Source organism: Macaca mulatta, chromosome 19, assembly GCF_049350105.2.
Source record: "Macaca mulatta isolate MMU2019108-1 chromosome 19, T2T-MMU8v2.0, whole genome shotgun sequence".
Classification (NCBI taxonomy): domain Eukaryota; kingdom Metazoa; phylum Chordata; class Mammalia; order Primates; family Cercopithecidae; genus Macaca; species Macaca mulatta.
The window spans coordinates 22,803,037-22,830,088 of record NC_133424.1 but is presented as its reverse complement, the minus strand read 5'-3'; the positions used below and the strand labels follow the sequence as shown (position 1 = coordinate 22,830,088).

The window sequence follows — 27,052 nt, the reverse complement described above, 5'->3', positions numbered from 1 at the left end:
TCACATTTATTCCAAAATTGACCACATAGTTGGAAGTAAAGCACTCCTCAGCAAATGGAAAAGAACAGAAAGTATAACAAACTGTCTCTCAGACCACAGTGCAATCAGACTAGAACTCAGGATTAAGAAATTCAATAAAAACCACTCAACTACATGGAAACTGAACAACCTGCTCCTGAATGACTACTGGGTACATAACGAAATGAAGACAGAAATAAAGATGTTCTTTGAAACCAATGAGAACAAAGATACAACATACCAGAATCTCTGGGACACATTTAAAGCAGTGTGTAGAGGGAAATTTATAGCACAAATTCCCATAAGAGAAAGCTGGAAAGATCTAAAATTGACACACTAACATCACAATTAAAAGAACTAGAGAAGCAAGAGCAAACACATTCCAAAGCTAGCAGAAGGCAAGAAATAACTAAGATCAGAGCAGAACTGAAGGAGATAGAGACATAAAAATCCTTCAAAAAAAATCAATGAATCCAGGAGCTGGTTTTTTGAAAAGATCAACAAAATTGATAGACCACTAGCAAGACTAATAAGAAAGAAAAGAGAGAAGAATCAAATAGATGCAATAAAAAATGATAAAGGGGATATCACCACCAATCCCATGGAAATACAAACTACCATCAGACAATACTATAAACACGCCTAAGCAAACAAACTAGAAAACCTTGAAGAAATGGATAAATTCCTGGACACATACACTCTCCCAAGACTAAACCAGGAAGAAGTTGAATCCCTGAAAAGACCAGTAACAGACTCTGAAATTGAGGCAGTAATTAATAGCCTACCAATCAAAAAAAGTCCAGGACCAGACGGATTCACAGCCAAATTCTTCCAGAGGCATAAAATGGTACCATTCCTTCTGAAACTATTCCAATCAATAGAAAAAGAGGGAATCCTCCCTAACTCATTTTATGAGGCCAACATCATCCTGATACCAAAGCCTGGCAGAGGCACAACAAAAAAAGAGAATTTTAGACCAATATCCCTGATGAACATCGATACAAAAATCCTCAATAAAATACTGGCAAACCGAACCCAGCAGCACATCAAAAGTCTTATCCACCATGATCAAGTGGGCTTCATCCATCCCTGAAATGTAAGGCTGTTTCAATATATGCAAATCAGTAAACGTAATCCAGCATATAAACAGAACCAAAGACAAAAACCACATGATTATCTCAATAGATGCAGAAAAGGCCTTTGACAAAATTCAACAGCCCATCATGCTAAAAACTCTCAATAAATTTGACATTGATGTAACGTATTTCAAAATAATAAGAGCTATTTATGACAAACCTACAGCCAATATCATACTCAATGGGCAAAAACTGGAAGCATTCCCTTTGAAAACTGGCACAAGACAGGGATGCCTTCTCAGCACTCCTAACATAGTGTTGGAAGTTCTGGCCAGGGCAATCAGCCAGGAGAAAAAAAAAAGGAGTATTCAATTAGGAAAAGAGGAAGTCAAATTGTCCCTGTTTGCAGATGACATGATTGTATATTTAGAAAACCCCATCGTCTCAGCCCAAAATCTCCTTAAGCTGATAAGCAACTTCAGCAGAGTATCAGGATACAAAATCAATGTGCAAAAATTGCAAGCTTTCTTACAGACTAGTATCAGAGAAACAGAGCCAAGTCATGAGTGAACTCCCATTCGCAATTGCTTCAAATAGAATAAAATACCTAGGAATCCAATTTACAAGGGATGTGAAGGACGTCTTCAAGGAGAACTACAAACCACTGCTCAATGAAATAAAAGAAGACATGAACAAATGGAAGAATATTCCATGCTCATGTATCAATATCATGAAAATGGCCATACTGCCCAAGGTAATTTATAGATTCAATGCCATCCCCATTAAGCTACAAATGATTTTCTTCACAGAATTGGAAAAAACTACTTTAAAGTTCATATGGAACCAAAAAAGAGCCCGTATTGCCAAGACAATATTAAGCCAAAAGAACAAAGCTGGAAGCATCACAATACCTGACTTCAAACTATACTACAAGGCTACAGTAACCAAAACAGCATGGTGCTGGTACCAAAACAGAGACATAGAACAGTGGAACAGAACAGAACCCTCAGAAATAATACCACACATCTACAACCATGTGATCTTTGACAAACCTGACAAAAACAAGAAATGGGGAAAGGATTCCCTATTTAATAAATGGTGCTGGGAAAACTGGCTAGCCATAAGTAGAAAGCTGATAATGGATCCCTTCCTTATGCCTTATACAAAAATTAATTCAAGATGGACTGGAGACTTAAATGTTAGACCTAAAACCATAAAAAGCCTAGAAGAAAACCTAGGTAATACCATTCAGGACATAGGCATGGGCAAGGACTTCATGTCTAAAACACCAAAAGCAATGGCAACAAAAGCCACAATTGACAAATGGGATCTAATTAAAGAGCTTCTGCACAGAAAAAACAAAAAACAAAAAAAACAAAAAACTACCATCAGAGTGAACAGGCAACCTACAGAATAGGAGAAAAATTTTGCAATCTACTCATCTGACAAAGGGATAATATCCAGAACCTACAAAGAATTCAAACAAATTTACAAGAAAAAAACAAACAACCCCATCAAAAAGTGGGCAAAGGATATGAGCAGACACTTCTCAAAAGAAGACATTTATGCAGCCAACAGACACATGACAAAATGCTCATCATCCCTAGCCATCAGAGAAAAGGAAATCAAAATCACAAAGAGATACCATCTCACACCAGTTAGAATGACAATCATTAAAAAGTCAGGAAACAACAGGTGCTGGAGAGGATGTGGAGAAATAGGAACACTTTTTCACTGTCGGTGGGACTGTAAACTAGTTCAACCATTGGGGAAGACAGTGTGGTGATTCCTCAAGGATCTAGAACTAGAAATACCATTTGACCCAGCCATCCCATTACTGGGTATATACACAAAGGATTATAAATCATGCTGCTATAAAGACACATGCACACGTATGTTTATTGCAGCACTATTCACAATGGCAAGACTTGGAACCAACACAAATGTCCATCAATGACAGACTGGATTAAGAAAATGTGGCACATATACACTATGGAATACTATGTAGCCATAAAAAAGAATGAGTTCATTCCTTTGTAGAGACATGGATGCAGTTGGAAACCATCATTCTCAGCAAACTATCACAAGAACAGAAAACCAAACACTGCATGTTCTCACTCATAGATGGGAATTGAACAATGAGAACACTTGGACACAGGAAGGGGAACATCACACACCAGGGCCTGTCGTGGGGTGGGGAGAGGGGGGAGGGATAGCATTAGGAGACATACCTAATGTAAATGATGAGTTAATGGGTGCAGCACACCAACATGGCACAGGTATACATATATAACAAATCTGCACGTTGTGCACATGTACCCTAGAACATAAAGTATAATTAAAAAAGAAAAAATAATAAAATATAAAATGCATAACATAAATACTGCGCAATAGAATAAAAATGATGGAGTTGACCACAAAGGACAGCCAATGCTGTATTATAGCAATACAGAAAAATATATATCTACTGTCAGAAGAAGGTAACTTGAAGGATTTGAGAGATGTTCTCTAAGAATGTAAAAATATTTTCAGTTTTAGATTCTGTAATAAACGTTTCTTAAGCATTTTTAATTTTCAAAAAAATTTGAGTGCATTCCTTGTCAGCTTAGTTTTCCTGAAGAATTTAAATATAATAGAGTAAAATAATACCTATTAAAAATAACTTTTCTGGTAATAGAGAAGTTTAATTTTTAGATTAAAAAAGTAAAATTTTACAAAATTATATGCAGACCAATTTAATCAGAAGCTACTTTGTTACAACTGTGAGAAATGACACAAAGATTCAACTTTTATGTCAGCTGGGAGAGAAAATGATTACTAAGGGCTACAAAATTGGTTTCACTAATCAATGTTGATTTTTATTGTTATTTTGTCTCAAATTATGTTAATAACAAAGTAATGGCCTTGATCCAAAAAAATTTTTAAAAACTTATATAGTATAAAATTAAAATGTTTCTAGAAATAAAAAAAGAGATATATAAATAAATAAGAAAAGAAAAAAAGTGGATTACTCACAATAGCTAAGGTATGAAATCAACCTAAGTGTCCATCAACAGGTGAATGAATTTTAAAAAGTGATATATTTACACAAGGGAATGCTATTTATTTCTTAAAAAGAAAGAAGTCTTGGAGGTGGGCTCAGCAGTCTGTGCCTTAGCAAGCCTTGCAGATATTCTGATGCAACCAAAGTTTGAGGGACACTGCAAAGGATAGTGTCCATATGATTGCTGGGTCACCCCACCTATCCTGAAAGTGAGGAACATCCCGAGTGAGACCAGTTAGCATATTGTAGCTCTTTCTCCAGCCACAACCAGAAAGTCTTTGCTTCCCCTTTGCCTTCCACCACGATGGGAAGTTTCCTGAAGCCTCTGTAGCTGTGCAAAACTAGAAAAAGATGCACACCCAAAAGCCTCATTTGAAACTTCCAGACAGAAACCAAGCATTTGGAAAGTCTCTTTGGACAGTTTTAAACACAATTGCAGAAAAGAAAGCAACCTTACTCAGTGAGATGATGATGAGAATGAAGACTTTTATGATGATCTACTTCCACTTAATAGTGACTTTACAATCCTTAACACTGCACTCAGCTACCAAGCCAATGAATAAGATTGTGCATCACAGTTGAAATCTGTTCTCCACTCCTTTTGTAGTTGTTCTGAATTGGGTACCAGAAGTCAATTGTCTCATTATTAACATAGCTTCTAAACTGATTCATTTTTGTGACACATAATGACTGTTAGTTGAGTTCTAGTTGTATGTTAAAAAATGCTGATAAAAAATATTTCTACAGAGACGACAGTCAATTAAAATTAACTGTGAGTTATGCTAGGAGCTATACTTAATTCATTTAGACTTTATTTGGTCATTTTAAAAATATATTTCAAAGAAGAAAAATTTTTTTAAAAAGTCTTTTTATTTTCAACAACATTGATGAACCTGGAAGACATTAGGTTAAGTGAAATAAGCCAGCACACACACAAAATAATAAAAAATTATCTCATTACTATGTAGAGTATTAAAAATTCAAACTCACTCCAGGTGTGAAGTGGCAGCCTTGTGTGTGATCTTTCTGCCCTCCCCAAGTTTGTATTTTTAATACAAGTTTGTATTAAAGTCTACTTCTTAACTAAAAGTTTTAAATTGGCAAATAAAAAAAACTCAAACTCATAAAAGCAAAGAGTAGAATGATGATTGCCTGAAGCTGGAGGTGGAGGAGATGGTGGTCAAAAGTAAAGAGTCTTTGCTACATCTCTTACTTTAACAAATAAGTTATTCTTCTCTTTTTTTAAATCACCAGGGAATTGAATTATTTCCTGAAGAATTACAACTGAAAGAATAACATATTTATTAAAGCAATGAAGGTTGTATACTGAAATTTCAGAGGCTTGGCAAAATAATATATATTCTGCTCAAATCACCATTTCCTTTTTTTTTTTTTCTGATTAAGAGGACTTTTTCATGGTCTTTCAGGGATTATATTTTCGTTCACCTTCTATCTGCATTCTCTTTCTTCAGCCAATTGATTAAAAAAGAGATGCAGAGGCCGGGCGTGGTGGCTCAAGCCTGTAATCCCAGCACTTTGGGAGGCCGAGACGGGCGGATCACGAGGTCAGGAGATCGAGACCATCCTGGCTAATATGGTGAAACCCAGTCTCTACTAAAAATACAAAAAACTAGCCGGGCGAGGTGGTGGGCGCCTGTAGTCCCAGCTACTCGGGAGGCTGAGGCAGGAGAATGGCGAAAAGCCGGGAGGCGGAGCTCGCAGTGAGCTGAGATCCGGCCACTGCACTCCAGCCTGGGCGACAAAGCGAGACTCCGTCTCAAAAAAAAAAAAAAAAAAAAAAGAGATGCAGAGAAGACACATTTTCTTCTCATCCACACATCACTTTCACTTGCTATTAGTCAAGGTGATTTGAGCTGAGAATAGCAGTTTTCTGTCATGAAAGCAACTTCTCAGAAATAAACAACACTCGGAAACAAAACTATAAATCTTTCAACAAAAGCTAACGTATTTTAAGCAAAATAAGCATATGCAGCAATAATAAAATGCTTGTGGTAGAATGGATTTATTTTATTTCTATTGAGTTCAGATAAGATTTTACCAAAAGCTAGCAAATATAGAGCAGAAAAAAGAATACTTCTGAAACAAGAATATTGTAAATGAAGGTAATTTGTCAATAGAAATAAGAATATGACCTCATGTTAATAATCTCATCTACAGTTGTACAACACCAAATGCTATTTTTTATTATAAACTGTATTTCATATAAGTATTCAATTTATATCATCCTCTTTCACTATTTCAATGCCTTCTCCACTTTGTATCAGTAGAAAACAGGTCAGCTGCTTCCAAGAAAGCAGGCAATGCTCTTCTTACTTTGATGATGACGAAGAGCACTTGTTTCGGTGATAAACCTGGTTGATTTTTTGTATTTAGTAGACAATGGTTTCACCTTGTTGGCCAGGTTGGTCTCAAACTCCTGACCTCAGGTGATCCATCCTCTTCAGCCTCCCAAAGGACTGAGATGACAGGCGTGAGCCACCACACTTGGCCCAGATTTATTCTTTTAGTCTGAAGTTGTCTTGGCTATTTGAACTCTTTAATTCTTTTGTATATATATTTAGAATAGTTTTTCTAATTCTATAAAAAAGCGTCATGGATAGTCTTGATAAAAACAGCACTTAATCTGTAGGTTGCTTTAGGCAGAATGACCATTTTAACTATATTATTTGAATCCATGAGCATCCAGTATTTTTCTACTTATTTGCATTCTCTCATTTCTTTCAGCATTGCAGTTCTTTGTAGAGATATTTTACCCCCTTGACTTAATGTATTTCTAGGTAATTTTTTTTGTGTGTGGCTATTGTAAATAGAGCTCTTTTTTTTTGTTCTCAGTTTATTATTGGCATATAAAATTCTATGTATTTGTGTTGATTTTGTATTCTGAGATTTTTTTGAAGTCTTTAGGCTTAGGAGTCTTTTGGTGAAATCCTTAAAGTATTCTAGGTAGAGAAATATATCATCAATAAAGATAATTTGACTTCCTTTGCTATTTGGATTCCTTTTATTTTTCTGGCTAGGACTCCATTACTATGTTCAGTAGGACTGTTTAGGATGGATATTCTCATCTTATTTTTATTCTTATGGAGAATGCATCTACTTTTTGCTTTTTTAGTATGTTTGTTAAGGATTGGTCATAGATGACTCTCATTCTTTTGAGGTATGTCTCATCAATCTCTAGTGTGTTGAGAATATTTTTGAGTCAATATTGGATTTTCTTGAATGCTTTCTCTGCCCCTACTGTGTTAATTAAATATTTTTTCTTTTAATTATCTTTACATGGTGAATCACACTTACTGACTTGCATATGATGAAACATCTTTGTATTTATGGAATAAAGCTCACATGATAGTAGCAAAATAACTTTGATTTGCTTTTGAATTCAGTTTGCTAGTATTTCATGGAGGATTATTGTTCCAATGTTCACCGAGAATATTGACCTGTAGTTTCCTTCGTTATGTTTTCACTAGATTTTAGTTTCACATAATTCACTGATTTCATGCAATTAGGTTGAAATGCCACCTTGATTTTTTGGAATACTCAGTAGGATTAGGACCAGCTTATCTTTGTATATGTAGTAAAATATGGCTGTGGTTTCATATGATCCAGGGCTTTTTATGGTTAGTAGTTTTATTATTACTTATTCAATGTCATTACACATTTTACATTTTTGCTCTGTTAAAGACTTCTGTTATTTTCTGTCAATATTGGGAAGTTTTGTATATCCAGGAGTTTATCTATTTTCTCTAAATTTTCTACTTTGCATGCATGTTCACAGAAGTCTCTGAAGATATTTTTAAATCTATGTATAATCAGATGTGATTTCTCATCTCTAACATTTAAATAAATGCCGAATAAGAGTTTAACAAAATTCGACATTTCTTCATAAATTTCTGAAAAAAGTAGGTATAGGACAAATGAACCTCAAGCCAATAATTGCCACATATAACACACACATACACACAAAAAGCACAGCTAATAACATACTAAACAGGGAAATCTTGTAAGCTTTTACTCTAAGAGCAGACAAAAATGCCCACTTTCTTCAGTCTTATTAAACATAGTACTAACTATCCAAGAAAGAAAAATTAGAAAATAAAAATCAAAGCACTGAGATTAGAAAAAATGTTAAATTATTCCGGTGTAATTTTTATTTCTATACATAATTTTAAGTAAATGAAAGCCTAAGACATTACTAAAAATTAGTAGGACTAATAAATGTATTAAACTTGCAGAATACAAAAGCATCATAAAAGTGTCAGTAGAATTTCTATACATTGACAACTATCATTAAATGAAATTAAAGAAATTAAACACAATTGGAAAAATATTAATCATAAAATGACGTTACTAATATTGTTAAACATCTGTATTATACAAAATGATGTACGGCTATAATGCAACCTCTACTGAAATACCAGTGACATAATTAACAAATTTTTAAAAATACATCTAAAATTTATAGGGTACCACAAAAGGCCCTGAATAGCCAAAGTAATCAAGCAATAGAAAAAGTGAAGGTATCTGACTTTGAGATATACTTAAAAGCTATAGTAAAAAAAAAAAAAAAAAAAAAAAAAAGTGTGTGGTACCTGAATTAAAACACACAAGCGAGTAGAGAAGAAAAAGGAAACCAGAAATATATTGATGTATTTACAGCCATCTGATTTTTAAATAATGGTGACAATTTCTTAGGGAAAAGGCAGCATCTTCAATAAATGGTGTTGAGAAACTTTATATCCACATATACAAGAATATAATAAGACCCTCAACTAATACCATATATAAATAAATTCGATACTTAAATAAAATAAAAACACAAAATAAATTAGATACTTAAAATAAAAACACAAAATAAATTAGATACTTAAATATAAGATCTAAAACTCTGAAACTACTATAAACAACATAGATTGAAAGCCCTGTAACACTGGTTGGGCAGTGACTTTTAAAATTTGACTTCAAATCCCAAGGAGCAAATTGAAAACATAGATGAATCAGATTATTTTAAATTTAAAAACTGCTGCACGGAATATAATACAATCAACAGGATGAGGAAACCAAAAAATGGAAGAAAATGTTTGCAAATCATAAATGTGATAAGGGATTAATATCAAAACTATATAACAAAATCAAATGACTATGCAACAAAAAACAAATAACTATTAAAAATGAGAAAAAGGCTTAAATATTTTTCAGAAAAAGACATACATACGGCCAACAGATATATTAAAAACATGCTCAACGTCAATTATTATCAGGGAAAGGCAAGCAAAAAAAAGAACTATGAGATACCAACTCACTTCTGTTAGAAGGACTCTAAGAAGAAAAAGTGTTGGTAGAATTCTGAAGAGAAGAAAATGCTTGCACACTATTTGTTTGAATGTAAGTGAGGACAGCCATTATGAAAAACAAAATAGTTTTCTTAAAAAACTTAAAAATCAAACTACCATATAACAATTGCACCACTGTATATCCAAAACAAATGAAATTAGAATGAAGAAACATTTGCACTTCTAGGTTGTTTGCAGCACTCTTCACGTGTAAAATATATAAAATCAACAGTTCAACATCTAGTGAGTAAATAAAGGCAATGTGGTAGATATACACAATGGAATAATATTCATCTTTAAACAACAAAAATTCTATTATTTTCAATCACATGGATTACCCTGGAGGACATTATATTAGTTGAAATAAGGGAAGCACAGAAAGATTAATGTCTCATGATTTCACTTACACATGGATTCTAAAAAGGTTAATCTCATCGATGTAGAGTAAACTGGTGACCACGAAATGCCAAGGTATTTAGAAGAAATGGGGGGATTGAAAGATGCCTGTCAAATAATACATAATTATACTTGGATAAAAGAAATAATTTCAAGAGACTTATTGTACAGCATGATGACTATAGTTCATAATGTATTTGTATTTTTGAAAAATGTTTAAAATTTCATGTTGTCTAACCATAAAAATGTTAACAATATAAGATAAAGTATTAATTACCTAGTTCTAAGCATTTGACAATGTATATATATACTTCAAAATGTTGTTTAATGAAATACACATTTTATTTGTCAAGTTAAGAATAACAATGTTTCAAATACTGTCTGTCTCTTTGCTGTTTTCTCATTTGTCAGTCATAACCACAGGAACTTTGATGTTTAACAGTATGTTCTGAACCCAGCACAGTACATGGGAGAAGTCAAAGACTTTAGGACTTTTATTTTAAGCTTGGGGCACATTAAGTTATTGGTGCTTATGGGAATAGTATGAAAGACACGAAAAGGGCAGGCTTGCTTATGCTCACATGATTGGCCACTGTGTGATCACAGTAAACTGGTTTGCATGCAAACTAACAGGAAATGTTTTAATCCAAAAGCTGCCATCATCTCCAAACGTTTTCAGAGAAAATCATCTAGGAGATCACTACAGTTAGGTGACTAAGAATATAAACTGTAGATTAAACTTCAACCACTAAAACATTTCTTTAAAAAATGAGTGATAAATTTCTCCAAATTGTAGTATCAATATAGAAAATAAGTATTATTCCAAATTTACAGCAGTTATTTTATTGTTTTGCAGTCTTTAACATTCACACTTTAAATAGAGGATTTTGCATGGAAATGTAAGTTGTTCTGTAAGTACATCCTAAATAACTAAATTTAAAATTGCTCACTATTAATTCTCTTAAAAATTTAATTTTTATATGTATGTTCTAGCAAATTGCATATTTGCCACACTTTGTATAAAAGCCTGACATTTTTCTTTTACAAAGAAACACCATGATGATTTAATCCTCTCTTCGGTAGACAATGTATGTCTTTTATGTTAATTAGCCAATCTTTTTTTTTTTTTTTTTGAGACGGAGTCTCGCTCTGTAGCCCAGGCTGGAGTGCAGTGGCCGGATCTCAGCTCACTGCAAGCTCCGCCTCCCGGGTTCACGCCATTCTCCGGCCTCAGCCTCCAGAGTAGCTGGGACTACAGGCGCCCGCCACCTCGCCCGGCTAGTTTTTTGTATTTCTTTAGTAGAGACGGGGTTTCACCGTGTTCGCCAGGATGGTCTCGATCTCCTGACCTTGTGATCCGCCCGTCTCGGCCTCCCAAAGTGCTGGGATTACAGGCTTGAGCCACCGCGCCCGGCCTAGCCAATCTTAAAGTTATATTTATAAGCAAACTTTCCAGTCAAAACCAATTTTTCAGTGCATTAAAAAATACCAATGTCCTCCTTAAAACCTACAACATACCGTGTGAAACCACATGGCAGGAAAACAACAGTGAGAAAACTGTAGTCGTAACACAGAAAAAGAAGGTCTGTGATGCATATACGTTTTGAATGCACATAAAAGGATAAAACTTAGATAATTAGGACATGAATGAAGCATTTCTCTTTAAATTCAGCAAGATTCAGCTTTGCAGCCTGGAAAAAATGTTCTCACATGAAGAATAAATGTTATTTCTTTGCAATTGGTATTTTCCATCTCTGACTTGAAGTTACAAACTAACTTTAGCAGGAATATTTATGACTAATTATGGAGCATCTGTTATACACTGAACACCATCATGTTTGTTTACTACATTTATATATAAAAGCATCCACATGACTTATGAAGCTTCCCTAGTACTTACTGAAACAAATTGACTCAATAAATAAAATTTACTTATGTCACTTATAAAAAGTTAAGGGAATAATTAAAGAAAAGTAAGCTTATATAGGGTTCTAGAAGCTAATGGAATGTTTTAACTAAATAAAATGTAATAATACACAAATTGTGGAATTACTTCTAAAAATAATTTTGTGTGCATGATGAAATTTTATAAAAATTATTCTTATAACTACAAATGAGCTCAGATAATAAATACTTCATAAACTATAAAAAAAAAAAAAACAGGAAACAAAAAGATTATGGGTCTAGGCCGGGCATGGTGGCTCACACCTGTAATCCCAGCACTTTGGGAGGCTGAGATGGCTGGATCACCTGAGGTCAGGAGTTCGAGACAAACCTGGCCAACATGGTGGAACCCCATCTCTACGCAAAATGCAAAAATTAGCCAGGCGTGGTGGCACATGCCTGTAATCCAAGTTACTCGGGAGGCTGAGGCAGGAGAATCATTTGAGCCCAGGAGGCGGAGGTTGCAGTGACCCAAGACCATGCTATTGCACTCGAGCCTGGGCAACAAGAAGGAAACTTGGTCTCAGAAAAAAAAAAAAAAAGATTATGCGTCTAGAATGAGTATCATGCAAGTAAAAACAGAAAATTTGCATGGAAAGATTCTAAATCATAAGCTATAAGATAGTTTAATAAACTGAATACAAAGCAGAGTATACATTTGCTTTTAGCATTTTTGAGGATTTTTGTTTTCTAGTAAATTAGACATCTTGTTAAAATGCTTTGCTTTGTTTCAATATTGCCCTTTTCTTCTGAAAACAGTTACAAACTTATACTCAAACACCCTTGCTCCTTAAACCTAAGTTATATCTTTAGACTAATAGATGTGTATGTTTAACTGTATGTAAGTCAAAACTAAAACTCCATTATGTGCTCTCAGGCAGAGGCCACATGTTCAAAAAATACATAATAAAGTTTCGAAAATTATTCAGGACTCAGAAATATATTGATTTTATTTATGTTTATATATAATTTTTATGATACCATAAAAACAACCATGTAGTCAATAACAATTTAACTGTACAATTTAGAGTAACTAAGACTGTAGAATTGAATTGTTTGTAATACAAAGCATAAAAGCCAGAGGTTATAGGTACCTTATTACAATGTGATTATTATACATTGTATGACTGTACCAAAATATACCATATATGACATAAATATATACACATATTATGTACACACAAAAACTAAGAAAAATAAATTTAACTATAAAAAAATTAACCCACAGGAACCATATTCTTTCACTTATTTGCAGTTTAAAGCCACTGAAAAAGAAGAATCCTAGAAATGTTAGTCTATTATGTTACCAAATAGTGTATTGTTACCATCTTTTAAATACACCCTTGAGTAAGGTGGAATAGGTTAAAATTAGTGGCATAATAACACTTTGCTGAATGTATAACAGTGTTTAACATGTCATCAATGTTCAATTAAAAAATTAACACACAATTTAAAACTTTAAAACTGTAGTTTTATCACATAAAAGTACAATTAGTAAAATGACATACTAATTATTTTGATTTAATTTTAACTATAAGTAATGGCCGGGTGCGGTGGCTCAAGCCTGTAATCCCAGCACTTTGGGAGGCCGAGACGGGCGGATCACGAGGTCAGGAGATCGAGACCATCCTGGCTAACACGGTGAAACCCCGTCTCTACTAAAAAATACAAAAAACTAGCCGGGCGAGGTGGCGGGCGCCTGTAGTCTCAGCTACTCGGGAGGCTGAGGCAGGAGAATGGCGTAAACCTGGAAGGCGGAGCTTGCAGTGAGCTGAGATCCGGCCACTGCACTCCAGCCTGGTCCACAGAGTGAGACTCCATCTCAAAAAAAAAAAAAAAAAAAAAAAACTATAGGAACGATTTTCTCTCATAATAATGTATTAGAATATTACTTAGGGCTGGGTGCAGTGGCTAACACCTATAATCACAGCACTTTGGGAAGCCAAAGCAGGCAGATCACTTGAGGTCAAAAGTTCAAGACCAGCCTGGTCAACATGGTGAAACCTTCCTTTACTAAAACACAAAAATTAGTTGGATGTGGTCATGGGCACCTGTAATCTCAGCTACTTGGGAGGCAGAGACAGGAGCATAGCTTGAACCTGGGAGGAGGAGCTTATAATGAGCCAAGATTATGCCACTGCACTCCAGCCTGGGCAACAGAACGAGATTCCCTCTCAAAAAAAAAAAAAAAAAAAAGAACATTACTCTGAACGCCTACCTCATACATCACTCAATTCTATAAGTTAACCACAAATAGCTTTTCTACTATTTGTAAGTAGATTAACATCTTACATTTTAATGTCCTCAGTCATCCATAAGAAAGGTAATAAATAATGACCACCTAATAAAAGTCTCCCAAATCTTTGATGCAGAAAGAATTGATCACAGGCTTTTACATGTGAAAACAACAGAAACGAAGAAATAGCATGAAGTAATTAAAGAGTTGAATTCCATCAGTATTCAGTTTCCAAATAAGCTTTTTTTTTTTTTTTTTTTTTTTTTTTTGTCTTTTGAGACAGAGTCTCGCTCTGTCACCCAGGCTGCAATGCAGTGGCAACATCTCAGCTCACTGCAACCTCTGGCTCCCAGGTTCAAGTGATTCTCATGCCTCAGCCTCCCAAGTAGCTGGGACTACAGGTGTGCACTACCATGCTTCGCTAATATTTGTATTTCTTTTTAGTAGACATGGGATTTCACCATGTTGGCCAGGCTGGTCTTCAACTCAGGTGATCTGCCCACCTCAGCATCCCAAAGTGTTGGCCTTACACGTGTAAGCCACTGTGTCTGGCAAAAAAAAAAATCTACAGTTTCAGGACAAAAGTATACTTTAAATGAGATTATAACTCTTCAAAGATCTACTTCTTTTAAAGTTACTTACAAATAATTTTTCTTTTCACCAACTTTTGTTTTGAATTTTTTCCTATACTCAGCAATCTGAGTAAGTGTAATGTCTGAAGTTTGAGAGACAGGTATTTCTACTGTGGATTCTCTTTACTTAATTTTGGATTAAATTTTTAAAATATTTACTGTATTTGCGAAAATATATTTTAGTATAAACTTTTGTGTTTTATAATCTGTAGTTTTTTTAAAAATGTTTTTCCAAATTCATTAAATTTGCAGGGTTATTCTTCAATATAAATTCCCTGATGTTGAGCAAAGTTGGAACAACTACCTCAGGGTTTTCCTGTAGTACAAAATGTGTACAATAAAACCTGTGATACAAGTAAAGGTACTACAATCCTCTTTATATTTGTAATGTGTTTCCTCAAAATAAATATTCTTCTGGAATTTAAGGGCTTATATTTTCTGAAAGATCTATTGACACCAATTGCACTTTTAACACTTTTATTTAGTATGAACTCTCTGATATTGACTAAGATGTGAGAAGATATTAATGATTTTTTTTTTCCAGACAGTTTCCCTCTGTTGCCCAGGCTAGTATAAATGCTTTCCTCTGCAAAAAGGCATGAGCATTGGTTAAATGTTTTGCCACATTGTTCACACTAGTTTTCTCCAATATGAGTTATCTTACCTACAATCAAGTGTGACAGCCATTTAAAGGCTTTGTCACATTCTTCACATTTCTAGGATTTCTCACCAGTATGATTTCTTTTATACTCAGAAAAGTTTCAGGTGTTGCCAAAAAGCATTGTCACATCTTTCAGGTTTGTGGTTTCTCTCTAGTATGAATTAGCCTGTGTCTGTTAAGAATTGAGGATCTGTTAGAGGCTTTCCCACATTCTTCACATGTGTATGGTTTCTGTCCAGTATGAGTTGTCTTATATGTGGTAAGCCTTAAGGACTGGTTAAAGGCTTTGCCACGTTCCACACAATTGTAGGAATTCCCTCCAGTATGAATTACCTTATGTTTAGTAAGGATTGAGGAAGAGTTAAAAAATCTGCCACGTTCTTCACATTTGTAGGGTTTCCCTTCTCTATAAATTCCCTTATGTTCAGTAAGGGTTGAGAACTAATTGAAAGCTTTGCCACATTTTTCACATTTCTAGGGTTTTTCCTCCCGTATGAATTCTCTTATGAGTAGTAAGGTGTGAGGATTGGTTGAACTCTTTGCCACATTCTTCACATTTATAGAATTTCTTTCCAGTATGAATTTTCTTATGTTTATTGAAGACTGAGACCCAGCTAAAGGCTTTGCCACATTCTTCACATTTGTAGGGTTTCTCTCCAGCATGAATTCTCTTGTGTTCACTAAGGCTTGAGGGCCAGCTGAAGGCTTTTCCACATTCTTCACATTTGTAGGGTTTCTCTCCAGTATGAATTACCTTATGTTTAGTAAGGGTTGAGAAATTACCATAGGCTTTGCCACATTCTTCACATTTGTAGGGTTTCTCTCCAGTATGAATTCTCTTATGTTCTGTAAGGTTTGAGGACTGGTAGAAAGCTTTGCCACATTCTTCACATTTGTAGGGTTTCTCTCCAGTATGAATTGTCTTGTGTGCAGTAAGGGTTGAGGCCTTACTAAAGGCTTTGCCACATTCTTCACATTTGTAGGGTTTCTCTCCAGTATGAATTATCTTATGTTTAGTAAGGGCTGAGAAGTTAACATAGGCTGTGCCACATTCTTCACATTTGTAGGGTTTCTCTCCAGTATGAATTCTCTTATGTTCACTAAGTCTTCAGGACCAGATGAAGGCTTTGCCACATTCTTCACATTTGTAGGGTTTCTCTCCAGCATGAATTCTCTTATGTTCAATAAGGCTTGAGGGACAGCTGAAGGCTTTTCCACATTCTTCACATTTGTAGGGTTTCTCTCTAGTATGAATTCTCTTATGTTCCGTAAGGTTTGAGCACCGGTAGAAAGCTTTGCCACATTCTGCACATTTGTAGGGTTTCTCTCCAGTATGAATTCTCTTATGTTCACTAAGTCTTGAGGACCGGTTGAAACCTTTGCCACATTCTTCACATTTGTAGGGTTTCTCTGCAGCATGAATTCTCTTATGTTCAATAAGGTTTGAGGGCCAGCTGAAGGCTTTTCCACATTCTTCACATTTGTAGGGTTTCTCTCCAGTATGAATTCTCTTATGTACCGTAAGGTTTGCGGACCGGTTGAAAGCTTTGCCACATTCTTCACATTTGTAGGGTTTCTCTCCAGCATGAATTCTCTTATGTTCAATAAGGCTTGAGGGACAGCTGAAGGTTTTTCCACATTCTTCACATTTGTAGGGTTTCTCTCCAGTATGAATTACCTTATGTTTAGTAAGGGTTGAGAAGTTACCATAGGCTTTGCCACATTCTTCACATTTGTAGGGTTTCTCTCCAGTATGAATTCTCTTATGTTCCGTAAGTTTTGAGGACCCGTAGAAAGCTTTGCCACATTCTTCACATTTGTAGGGTTTCTCTCCAGTATGAATTCTCTTATGTTCACTAAGTTTTGAGGACCGGTTGAAACCTTTGCCACATTCTTCACATTTGTAGGGTTTCTCTCCAGCATGACTTCTCTTATGTTCAATAAGGCTTGAGGGCCAGCTGAAGGCTTTTCCACATTCTTCACATTTGTAGGGTTTCTCTCCAGTATGAATTACCTTATGTTTAGTAAGGGTTGAGAAGTTACCATAGGCTTTGCCACATTCTTCACATTTGTAGGGTTTCTCTCCAGTATGAATTCTCTTATGTACCGTAAGACTTGAGGACCGGTTGAAAGCTTTACCACATTCTTCACATTTGTAGGGTTTCTCTCCAGTATGAATTCTCTTATGTGTCACAAGATCTGAGGACCAGTTGAAAGCTTTGCCACATTCTTCACAGTTGTAGGGTTTCTCTCCAGCATGAATTACCTTATGCTTGGTAAGGGTTGAGGCCTTACTAAAGGCTTTGCCACATTCTTCACATTTGTAAGGTTTCTCTCCAGTATGAATTCTCTTATAATAAGTAAGGGTTGAGGAGCAGTTAAAGGCTTTGCCATCTTCTTCACATTTGTAGGAATTTTCTCTGGTATAAATTCTTTTATGTCGACATAGGTGTGAACGCATGCAAAATGATCTGACATATTCCTTACATTTCAAAAGCTTCTTTCTAGTATGCCTTATCTTATGTCTTTTTGAATTTGAACATTTATGAAAGACGTTTACATATTTGCCACATTGAAATACTTTGCTCTGTGTAGTTGTCAAACTCTGGTTAAGCTTATTATAACCTTTTTTGTGCACCTTACACTCATCCACATTGGTACAACCAATTTTTAACTGTAAATTCTCAGGTCCACATTTTTCACATCTTCTCAATATCACTTTTCGGAGAGAATCTTCTATGCCCTGCTCTGGACAAAGGTGTTGAGCAAAATGAGAACATATAACTGAAAAGAAATAAAAATAACAAATTAGTCCACTTATTAGACTCAGATAAATACAGTTTCCAAATCTAACCTATAAAATTATTCAAACTGCATAAGTAAGATTACATTGCAATATGACACAGGCCCTAATTCTTCACAGACATATAAATGTAATGAAAACATACAGACCAAAATACATATGTGGATAATTTATACATGAGTTAAGTGTGTACAGTGTCTGAATTAAACCCAATGCAAAGAACCACATAGAAAAAAAGAAAAGTTTGTTACATTTACCCATTACACCTCTTTCTGCTCCTCAGTATTACCTAGTCCCTTCAGAAGTAAATTGTAACTTCTGGCTTTTCTTTAAAGGAAAGTAAAATATTGGCATGTACAATTTAATTTCTGTCTTCTACTGGCCTTTCCACACACTGGTTTCTGTCTCCCATGACATAAATTGCTGAAATAAATGATGGTATACTTTCATTTTGAGTCTGCTGAGACCAAAGGTAAATACACTGCAGCAGAGCACTGCAGTGCTGCAGAGAGAGAACAGGTGTACCAGGTAATTACTTTTCAGGAGAAACATAATCTCTTTAAACTAAAAGCACAAAATTTCAGACAACACAAATCTGAAGAACATGTTTGACAGACCCACACTATCTCTAGTCAAGACCATTGCTTTCTGACTATGCCAGGACAAAGCTACATTAATAAATTTTGTGACAAGTAACCTTTCTAAATGTCCAAATCTCAAAGATTACATAAAATCTATACAAAATAGGGCAACATAATCCCACCAAAAATATTATTAAAATTTCAGAAAGAAACCACTAAAAATTTATATACTAATTTTAAAAATGGAATAATAATGCGTGAAACAGGAACACGAAAGACTATAAAAAGTTAGAAAAATGAGCATAAGAACAAAAATATCTAAATTGTGGTGATAAAAATACAAAAATAAATAATTGAAAGATTCTAAAATTAAAAACTATGTAAAAATAAAAAAGCTCAAAAAGCAAATTACGATACACACAAATACATTTATAACAAAAACGTATTTATAATCACAATTTCAATAGTTACAGACGAAAAGAGAATTTTGGGAGCTGCAAGATAAAAGTGATTTGCAAACAGTCTTATGACATGGTTAGACGAATTGCTAACAGGAGGAACCAGTTTAGAGAAGAACATAAATGACCTGATGGAGATGAAAAACACAGCATGAGAACTTCATGAAGCATGCACAAGTATCAATAGCTGAATCGATAAAGCAGAAGAAAGGAGATCAGAGATTGAAGATCAACTGAATGAAATAAAGCAAGAAGACAAGAGTAGAGAAAAAAGAATAAAAAGAAATGAGCAAAGCCTCCAAGAAATATGGGACTATGTGAAAAGACCAAATCTACGTTTGATTAGGGTACCTGAAAGTGACAGGGAGAATGGAATCAAGTTGGAAAACACTCTTCAAAATATCATCCAGGAGAATGTCCCCAACCTAGCAAGACAGGCCAACATTCAAATTCAGGAAATACAGAGAACACCACAAAGATACTCCTTGAGAAGAGCAACCCCAAGGCACATAATTGCCAGATTCACCAAGGTTGAAATGAAAAAAATGTTGAGGGCAGCCAGAGAGAAAGGTCGGGTTATCCACAAATGGAAGCCCATCAGACTAACAGTGGATCTCTCTGTAGAAACCCTACAAGCCAGAAGAGAGTGGGGAGCCAATATTCAGCATTCTTAAAGAAAGGAATTTTCAACCCAGAATTTCATATCCAGTCAAACTAAGTTTCATAAGTGAAGGAGAAATAAAATCCTTTACAGACAAGCAAATGCTGAGAGACTTTGTCACCACCAGGCCTGCCTTACAACAACTCCTGAAGGAAGCACTAAACACACAAAGGAACAACTGGTACCAGCCCCTGCAAAAACATACCAAATTGTAAAGACCATCGACACTGTGAAGAAACTGCATCAACTAATGGGCAAAATAACCAGCTAGCATCATAATGACATAACAATATTAACCTTAAATACAAGGGCTAAATGCTCCAATTAAAAGACACAGACTGGCAAATTGAATAAAGAGTCAAGATCCATCTAAGTGCTGTATTTCAGTCTATATGTGCAAAGACACATATAGACTCAAAAGAAATGGATGGAGGAATATTTACCAAGCAAATGGAAAGAAAAGAAAAAAAATCCGGGGTTGCAATCCCAGTCTCTGATAAAACAGACGTTAAACCAATAAAGATCAAAAGAGACAAAGATGGGCATTACATAATGGTAAAGGGGTCAATGCAACAACAAGAGATAACTATCCTAAATATATATGCACCCAATACAGGAGCACCTAGAATCATAAAGCAAGTTCTTAGGGACCTACAAAGAGACATAGATTCCCACACTATAACATTGGGAGACTTCAACATCCCACTGTCAATATTAGCCTGATCAATGAGACAGAAAACTAACAAGGATATTCAGGATGTGAACTCAACTCTGGACCAAGCAGACCTAATAGACATCTACAGAACTCTTTGCCACAAATCAACAGAATACACATTCTTCTCAGCACCACATCGCACTTATTCTAAAACTGACCACATAATTGGAAGCAAAACACTCCTCAGCAAATGTAAAAGAATGGAAATCATAACAGTGTCTCAGACCACTGCAATCAAATTAGAACTCAGGATTAAGAAACTCACTAAAAATCGCACAACTACATGGAAACTGAACAACCTGCTCCTGAATGACTACAGGGTCAATAATTAAATGAAAGTAGAACTTAAAAAGTTCTTTGAAACCAATGAGAACAAAGACACAAAATACCAGAATCTCTGGGACTATGACAAAGCAATGTCTAGAGGAAAATTTACAGCACTAAATGCCCACAAGAGAAAGCAAGAAAGATCTAAAATAGACATGCTAAAATCACAATTAAAAGAACTAGAGAAGCAAGAACAAACAAATTCAAACCCTAGCAGAACATAACAAATAACTAAGAGCAGAACAGAAGGAGAGAGCGACAAAAAAAAAAAAAAAAAAACCCTCAAAAAATAAAAATAAAATAAATCCTGAAGAGGCCAATAACAAGTTCTGAAACTGAGGCAGTAATTATTAGCCTACCAATAGAAAATGTCCAGAACCTGATGGATTCACAGCTGAACTCTGCCAGAGGTACAAAGACGAGCTGACCTATTCTTTCTGAAACTATTCCAAACAATAGAAAAAGAGGGAAGCCTCCCTAACTCATTTTATGAGGCCAGCATCATCCTGATACAAAAACCTGGCAGAGACACAACAACAGCAAAAAAATTTCAAGCCAATATCCCTGATGAACATGGATGTAAAAATCCTCAATAAAATACTGGCAAACTGAATACAGCAGCACATCAAAAAGCTTATCTACCATGATCAAGATGGCTTCATCCCTGAGATGCAAGGGTGGTTCAACATAAGCAAATCAATAAACATAATCCATCACATAAACAGAACCAATGACAAAAACCACATTATCTCAATAGATGCAGAAAAGGCCTTCGATAAATTTCAACACCCCATTCGTCCTAAAAACTCAATAAACTAGGTATTGATGGAACGTATCTCAAAATAATAAGGGCTATTTATGACAAACCCACAGACAATATCATACCGAATGGGCAAAAACCAGAAGCATTCCCTTTGAAAACCTGCACAAGACAAGGAGGTGAGGAGGATTAATTTAACTTGGAAGTGCTATGTCTGGTGAACGATTTAATGTACTATGTACTGTAAATGAACAATAGGTTAGTTGATATTCGGGTTGTGATGCTTGAGCTTTGAGTCTTGTTGTTATGTGTTACAGTTGATTGATCTATTAGAGTGCTTGCTTGTAAGCATGTTGTGGGACTGTGTTTAGTAAGTATGTAAGAATATGTGCTATGTACAGTTAAACATATATAGTACTATATAGTATTCATGTTGGCTAACAGTAATGCACGATTTACATAAAAGTTTATTGAAATGTTTAATACTTAAGTTGCATTTAAAGCTTGCATACCATAAAAGACAGAAAGTAGTTCAAGTTAGAATGCCAGTTTTGGGTGTTGGTGGTGAAGTTAAGTACTTTCTTTCTGAGTTGCCCTAGGGAGAAGTTTTCCATTTTCAGTTTACAAGACTGGTGTATTTATTTATACTACGGGGGCAGGTTCATTTGAGCAGGTTGTTTTCAATTAGGGAGGCAAGTGGTATTAAGACTAGAATTGTGGTGAAATGTATTACGGATGCTACTTGTCCAATAGTCATAAAGGGTTGGCTTATTGGTTGACTTCCGATTCAGGTAAGAGTTAGAATTGTGATTAGGAGTCAAAATAGGAACTGGCTGAGTGGGCAGAATGCCATACTTTGTTGTTTGGATTTGTGGAGAGTGGGTATGAATAATAAGATAAGGATTGATAGGAGGAGTGCTAACACCCCTCCTAGTTTATTAGGAATGGATCGTAGAATTGCATATGCGAATAAGAAGTATCATTCTGGTTTAATGTGTGGAGGCGTGCTTAGGGGGTTGGCTGGGATGTAGTTGTTTGGATCGCTTAGAAGGTCAGGCGTGAATAATACTAATGTTATTAAGGTTGTGAAAAAGAGGGCTAGGCCTAGGATGTCCTTAATTGTGTAGTAGGGGTGGAAGTCAATTTTATCGGAGTGAGAGGAAATTCCGCAGGGATTATTTGATTCTGTTTCGTGTAGAAATAATAGGTGTAGAGTAGTAAAGGCTGTGATAATGAAAGGTAGGATAAAGTGAAGGGTAAAGAATCGTGTGAGGGTGGGGTTTTCAATAGAATATCCACCTCAAACTCATTGGACGAGATTGGTTCCGATGTATGGGATTGCTGATAGTAGGTTTGTAATTACGGTGGTGCCTCAGAATGATATTTGGCCTCATGGGAGTACATAGCCCATGAAGGCTGTTGCTATGGTTATGAGTAGAAGTGTGATGCCAGTGTTTCAAGTTTCTGTGAGAAGAAAGGAGCCGTAGTAGAGGCCTCGGCCTACAAGTCGAAAAAGGCAGATGAAGAGTATGGAGGCACAGTTGGCGTGGAGGTAGCGAAGGATTCAGCCGTTATTTACCTCTCGGACGATGTGTGCGACTGAGGAGAAGGCGGAGGAAGTGTCTGGTGAGTAGTGTATTGCTAGGAATAGTCCTGTAATAATTTGTAGAATTAGGCCGGTTGCAAGAAGTGAGCCGAAGTTTCATCATATAGAAATGTTAGGTGGGGTGGGTAGGTCAATGAAGGTGTGGTTAATTATTTTTAGGATTGGGTGGGATTTGCATATTGGGGTCATTAATGTTTTTGTAGTTGAAGTACAACGATGGTTTTTCATATCATTGGTCATGGTTGGAGTCCACGTGAGAACAATGACATATATTTTATTTTTGTTAAACGTATCATTAGTTATGGGGTTTGTGGGGTTTTCTTCTAAACCCTCTCCTATTTATGGAGGGTTGGCATTAATTGTTAGTGGTATAGTTGGTTGTGTGATTATTTTGAATTGTGGGGGAGCGTATATGGGTTTAATGATGTTTTTAGTTTATTTGGGGGGTATGAAAGTTGTTTTTGGGTATACTATGGCGATGGCTATTAAGGAGTATCCTGAAACATGGGGATCGGGGCTTGAGGTTTTTGTGAGTTTTCTGGTAGGATTAGCGATGGAGGTGGGTTTAATTTTATGAGTTATAGATTTTGATGATTTAGTGGTGGTGGTTAACTTTAATAGTATGGGGGATTGGGTGATTTTTGAGGGTGAGGGGTCGGGGTTAGTTCGAGGGGATTCTATTGGTGCAGGTGCTTTGTATGACTATGGACGTTGATTGGTAGTGGTTAGTGGTTGAACGTTGTTTGTTGGTGTATACATTATTATTGAGATTACTCGGGGTAATAGATTATGTTATTAGGAATAAAGTTAGAATGAGGGGAATAAGAAAGGAGAGGGAGTAAAGTTTGATTATGCCTTTTTGGGTGGTTGTGATGGTGGAGATGGTAGTGTGGATATGTGAAATTGTTTTGGTTATAGATTTTTCCAGTCAGGTTAAGTCTAGTAAGAGGAAGGATAGGTTTTGGCTTATAAGTAGATTTTGGTAGGAGGTTATATGGTGAATTGTGATAGGGTAATATCCTAATATGTTGGAGAATTTAAATGTGTGTGATGGCATGTTTATTTTAAGTTTGTTGGTTATAAGGGCAAGATCTAGGGCTACTAGAAAGCCCAGGGTGGTTAGATACAGGGCTGAGAGTTTTAGATGGTGAGGTATTGTTGGTTGGGGGAGTGAAGTAGGGGAGATATTGTTGGTGATAAGAAATCCTGCTAGTATATTGCCAATAGTGAGGCGTTTGATTGGTTTTAATAAGGTGGGGTCGTTCTCGTTAATATAGATTGAGGTTGGGAAGCGGGGTTGTCCTGTTAGGGTTATAAAGATAGTTCGGGTGCTGTAAGCTAGTTAGGGATGGGCAATGAGAGTGATAGATAGGGCTCAGGCGTTGGTATACGACATGTTTGCGGTTTTGATGATGAGGTCTTTGGAGTAGAAGCCCGTGAGGTAGGGTATGCCTGCAAGTGCTAAGTTGCCAATAAATAGGGAGGTTGAAGTAAGGGGTATTGTTTTAAATAACCCTCCTATTTTTCGAATGTCTTGTTCATTGTTTAGGTTATGAATAATGGATCCAGAGCAGATGAATAATATAGCTTTGAAGAAGGCATGGGTGCAGATATGTAGAAACGCTAGGTATGGTTGGTTGATGCCGATAGCAACTATTATGAGGCCCAGTTGGCTTGAGGTGGAAAAGGCTACGATTTTTTTAATATCGTTTTGTGTTAGGGCGCAAACTGCTATGAATATGGTGGTAATGGCTCCTAGGCACAATGTAAGGCTTTGGATTAATGTATTATTTTCTATTAGAGGGTGGAACGGATGAGCAGGAATACTCCGGCGACAACTATCGTGCTGGAGTGGAGTAGAGCTGAGACTGGTGTTGGGCCTTCTATGGTGGAAGGTAGTCAAGAGTGAAGACCAAACTGGGCTGATTTTCCTGTTGCTGCCAGGAGAATACCTATTAGTGGGAGAAGACTTGGGTTGGGGTTTAGGATAAACATTTGTTGAAAGTCTCATGAGTTGTAATGTAGGATGAACCATGTTATGCTTAGGATAAAGCCGATATCGCCAATACGGTTGTATAAGATTGCCTGAGTGGCTGCTGTGTTGGCTTCTATTCGAGCATACCATCAGCTAATTAATAAGAAGGATATAATTCCTATGCCTTCTCAGCCAATGAAAAGTTGAAAGAGGTTGTTGGCAGTGATTAAAATTAGTATGGTGATGAGAAATGTGAGAAGGTACTTAAAGAATTGATTAATGTTTGGGTCTGAACTTATATATCATAGTGAGAATTCTATAATAGATCAAGTAATGAATAGTGCAATTGGGATAAATATTATGGAGAAGTAATCAAATTTGAAGCTTAGTGTTAATTCTAATGTTTGGATTGTTATTCAATGTCAGTTTGAGATAATTGCTTCTTGGTCCAGGAGAATATACAAGATTATGGGGAGATGGCTAATGGTGAAAGAATATATCATAGTTGTTTTTACGTAGTATGGGTTTAGGTGCTTTTTGTTGGGATTAATAAAGGTAATAGCAATTGGTAGAATTAGAGTGGTTAGGATTGTTATGGTAATGGAGGTGTACATGGTTGTTACTTTTATTTGGAGTTGCACCGATGTTTTTGGTTCCTAAGGCCAATGGATAACTGTAATCCTTTAAAAGTTGGGAAAGCCGTATTTATTAAAAACGGAGACATGGGTTAGCAGCCCTTGCTAGCTTTCTCGGTAAATAAGAAGTGGCAGGCCTCTATGGTTAGATCCACAATCTAATGTTTTGGCTAAACTATATTTACAGGAGGTGAAAACTAGAATAACATTAGGGTTAAGGGACAGGAGTATAATAGGGGAAAGCTGTATGAATATTAGTATGCTTTCTCGTGTAAAGGAAGGTTTTATATTAGTAGTGTGATATGTAAGTATTCCTCGTTGTGTTGTGGTAAATATATAGAGGGAGTAGAGGGCTGTAATTAGCATATTAAGTCCTGTAAGCGTAATGGTGATGTATGATCAGGAGAATGAGGTTATTATTACAAGGAGTTCTCCTACTAGGTTAATAGTAGGGGGTAGGGCGATGTTGGTAAGGTTTGCTGCAAATCATCAAAAGGTTATTAATGGAAATAGTATTTGGAGTCCTCGGGAAAGTAGTATAATGCGGCTGTGGGTTCGTTCATAGTTTGAGTTTGCTAGGCAAAATAATATGGATGAGGTGAGTCCGTGGGTGATTATAAGAACAGTTGCACCAATGAAGCTTCAGGGGGTTTGAATGAGGGAGGCTATGATTACTAGGACTATGTGGCTTATGGAGGAGTATGCGATGAGTGATTTTAGGTCTGTCTGTCGAAGACAGGTAGAGCTTGTTATGATTATGCCCCATAGGGATAGTATAAGGAAGGGGTAGGTTATATGTTCTGTTGTAGGGTTAAGGATAGAGGTGAGTCGTATCATGCCGTAGCCACCTAGTTTTAGGAGGACTGCGGCAAGGACTATTGATCCAGCAATGGGGGCTTCAACATGGGCTTTGGGGAGTCATAAGTGTAAGCCGTACAGGGGCATTTTTACTATGAAGGCTATTATGCATGCTAGTCAGGTAAGATTGTGGGACCAAGTGGTTGTTAGTTTTTGAGCCATGAGCATGAGTAGCATGATGTTTAGTGAACCCAAACTATTATAGGTATAGATTAACATAATGAGTAGGGGGAGAGAGCCAGTTAGTGTATAGAATAGGAAATATGTGCCTGCGTTAAGGCGTTCTGCTTGGCTGCCTCATCGGATGATGATGATT

At 36.0% G+C, this 27,052-nt stretch overlaps 1 protein-coding gene across 1 annotated transcript in view; it reads right to left on the bottom strand.

The window, feature by feature from the left end:
• Positions 1-15,340: 15,340 nt before the first annotated feature.
• Positions 15,341-27,052, bottom strand: part of LOC144336939 (uncharacterized) — a 28,953-nt gene continuing 17,241 nt past the window's right edge. Inside the window, 2 exon segments of the mRNA XM_077978647.1 lie at positions 15,341-15,846; positions 15,848-18,141. Coding sequence (XP_077834773.1) covers positions 15,490-15,846; positions 15,848-18,141 — 2,651 coding nt within the window. The 3' untranslated portion in view covers positions 15,341-15,489.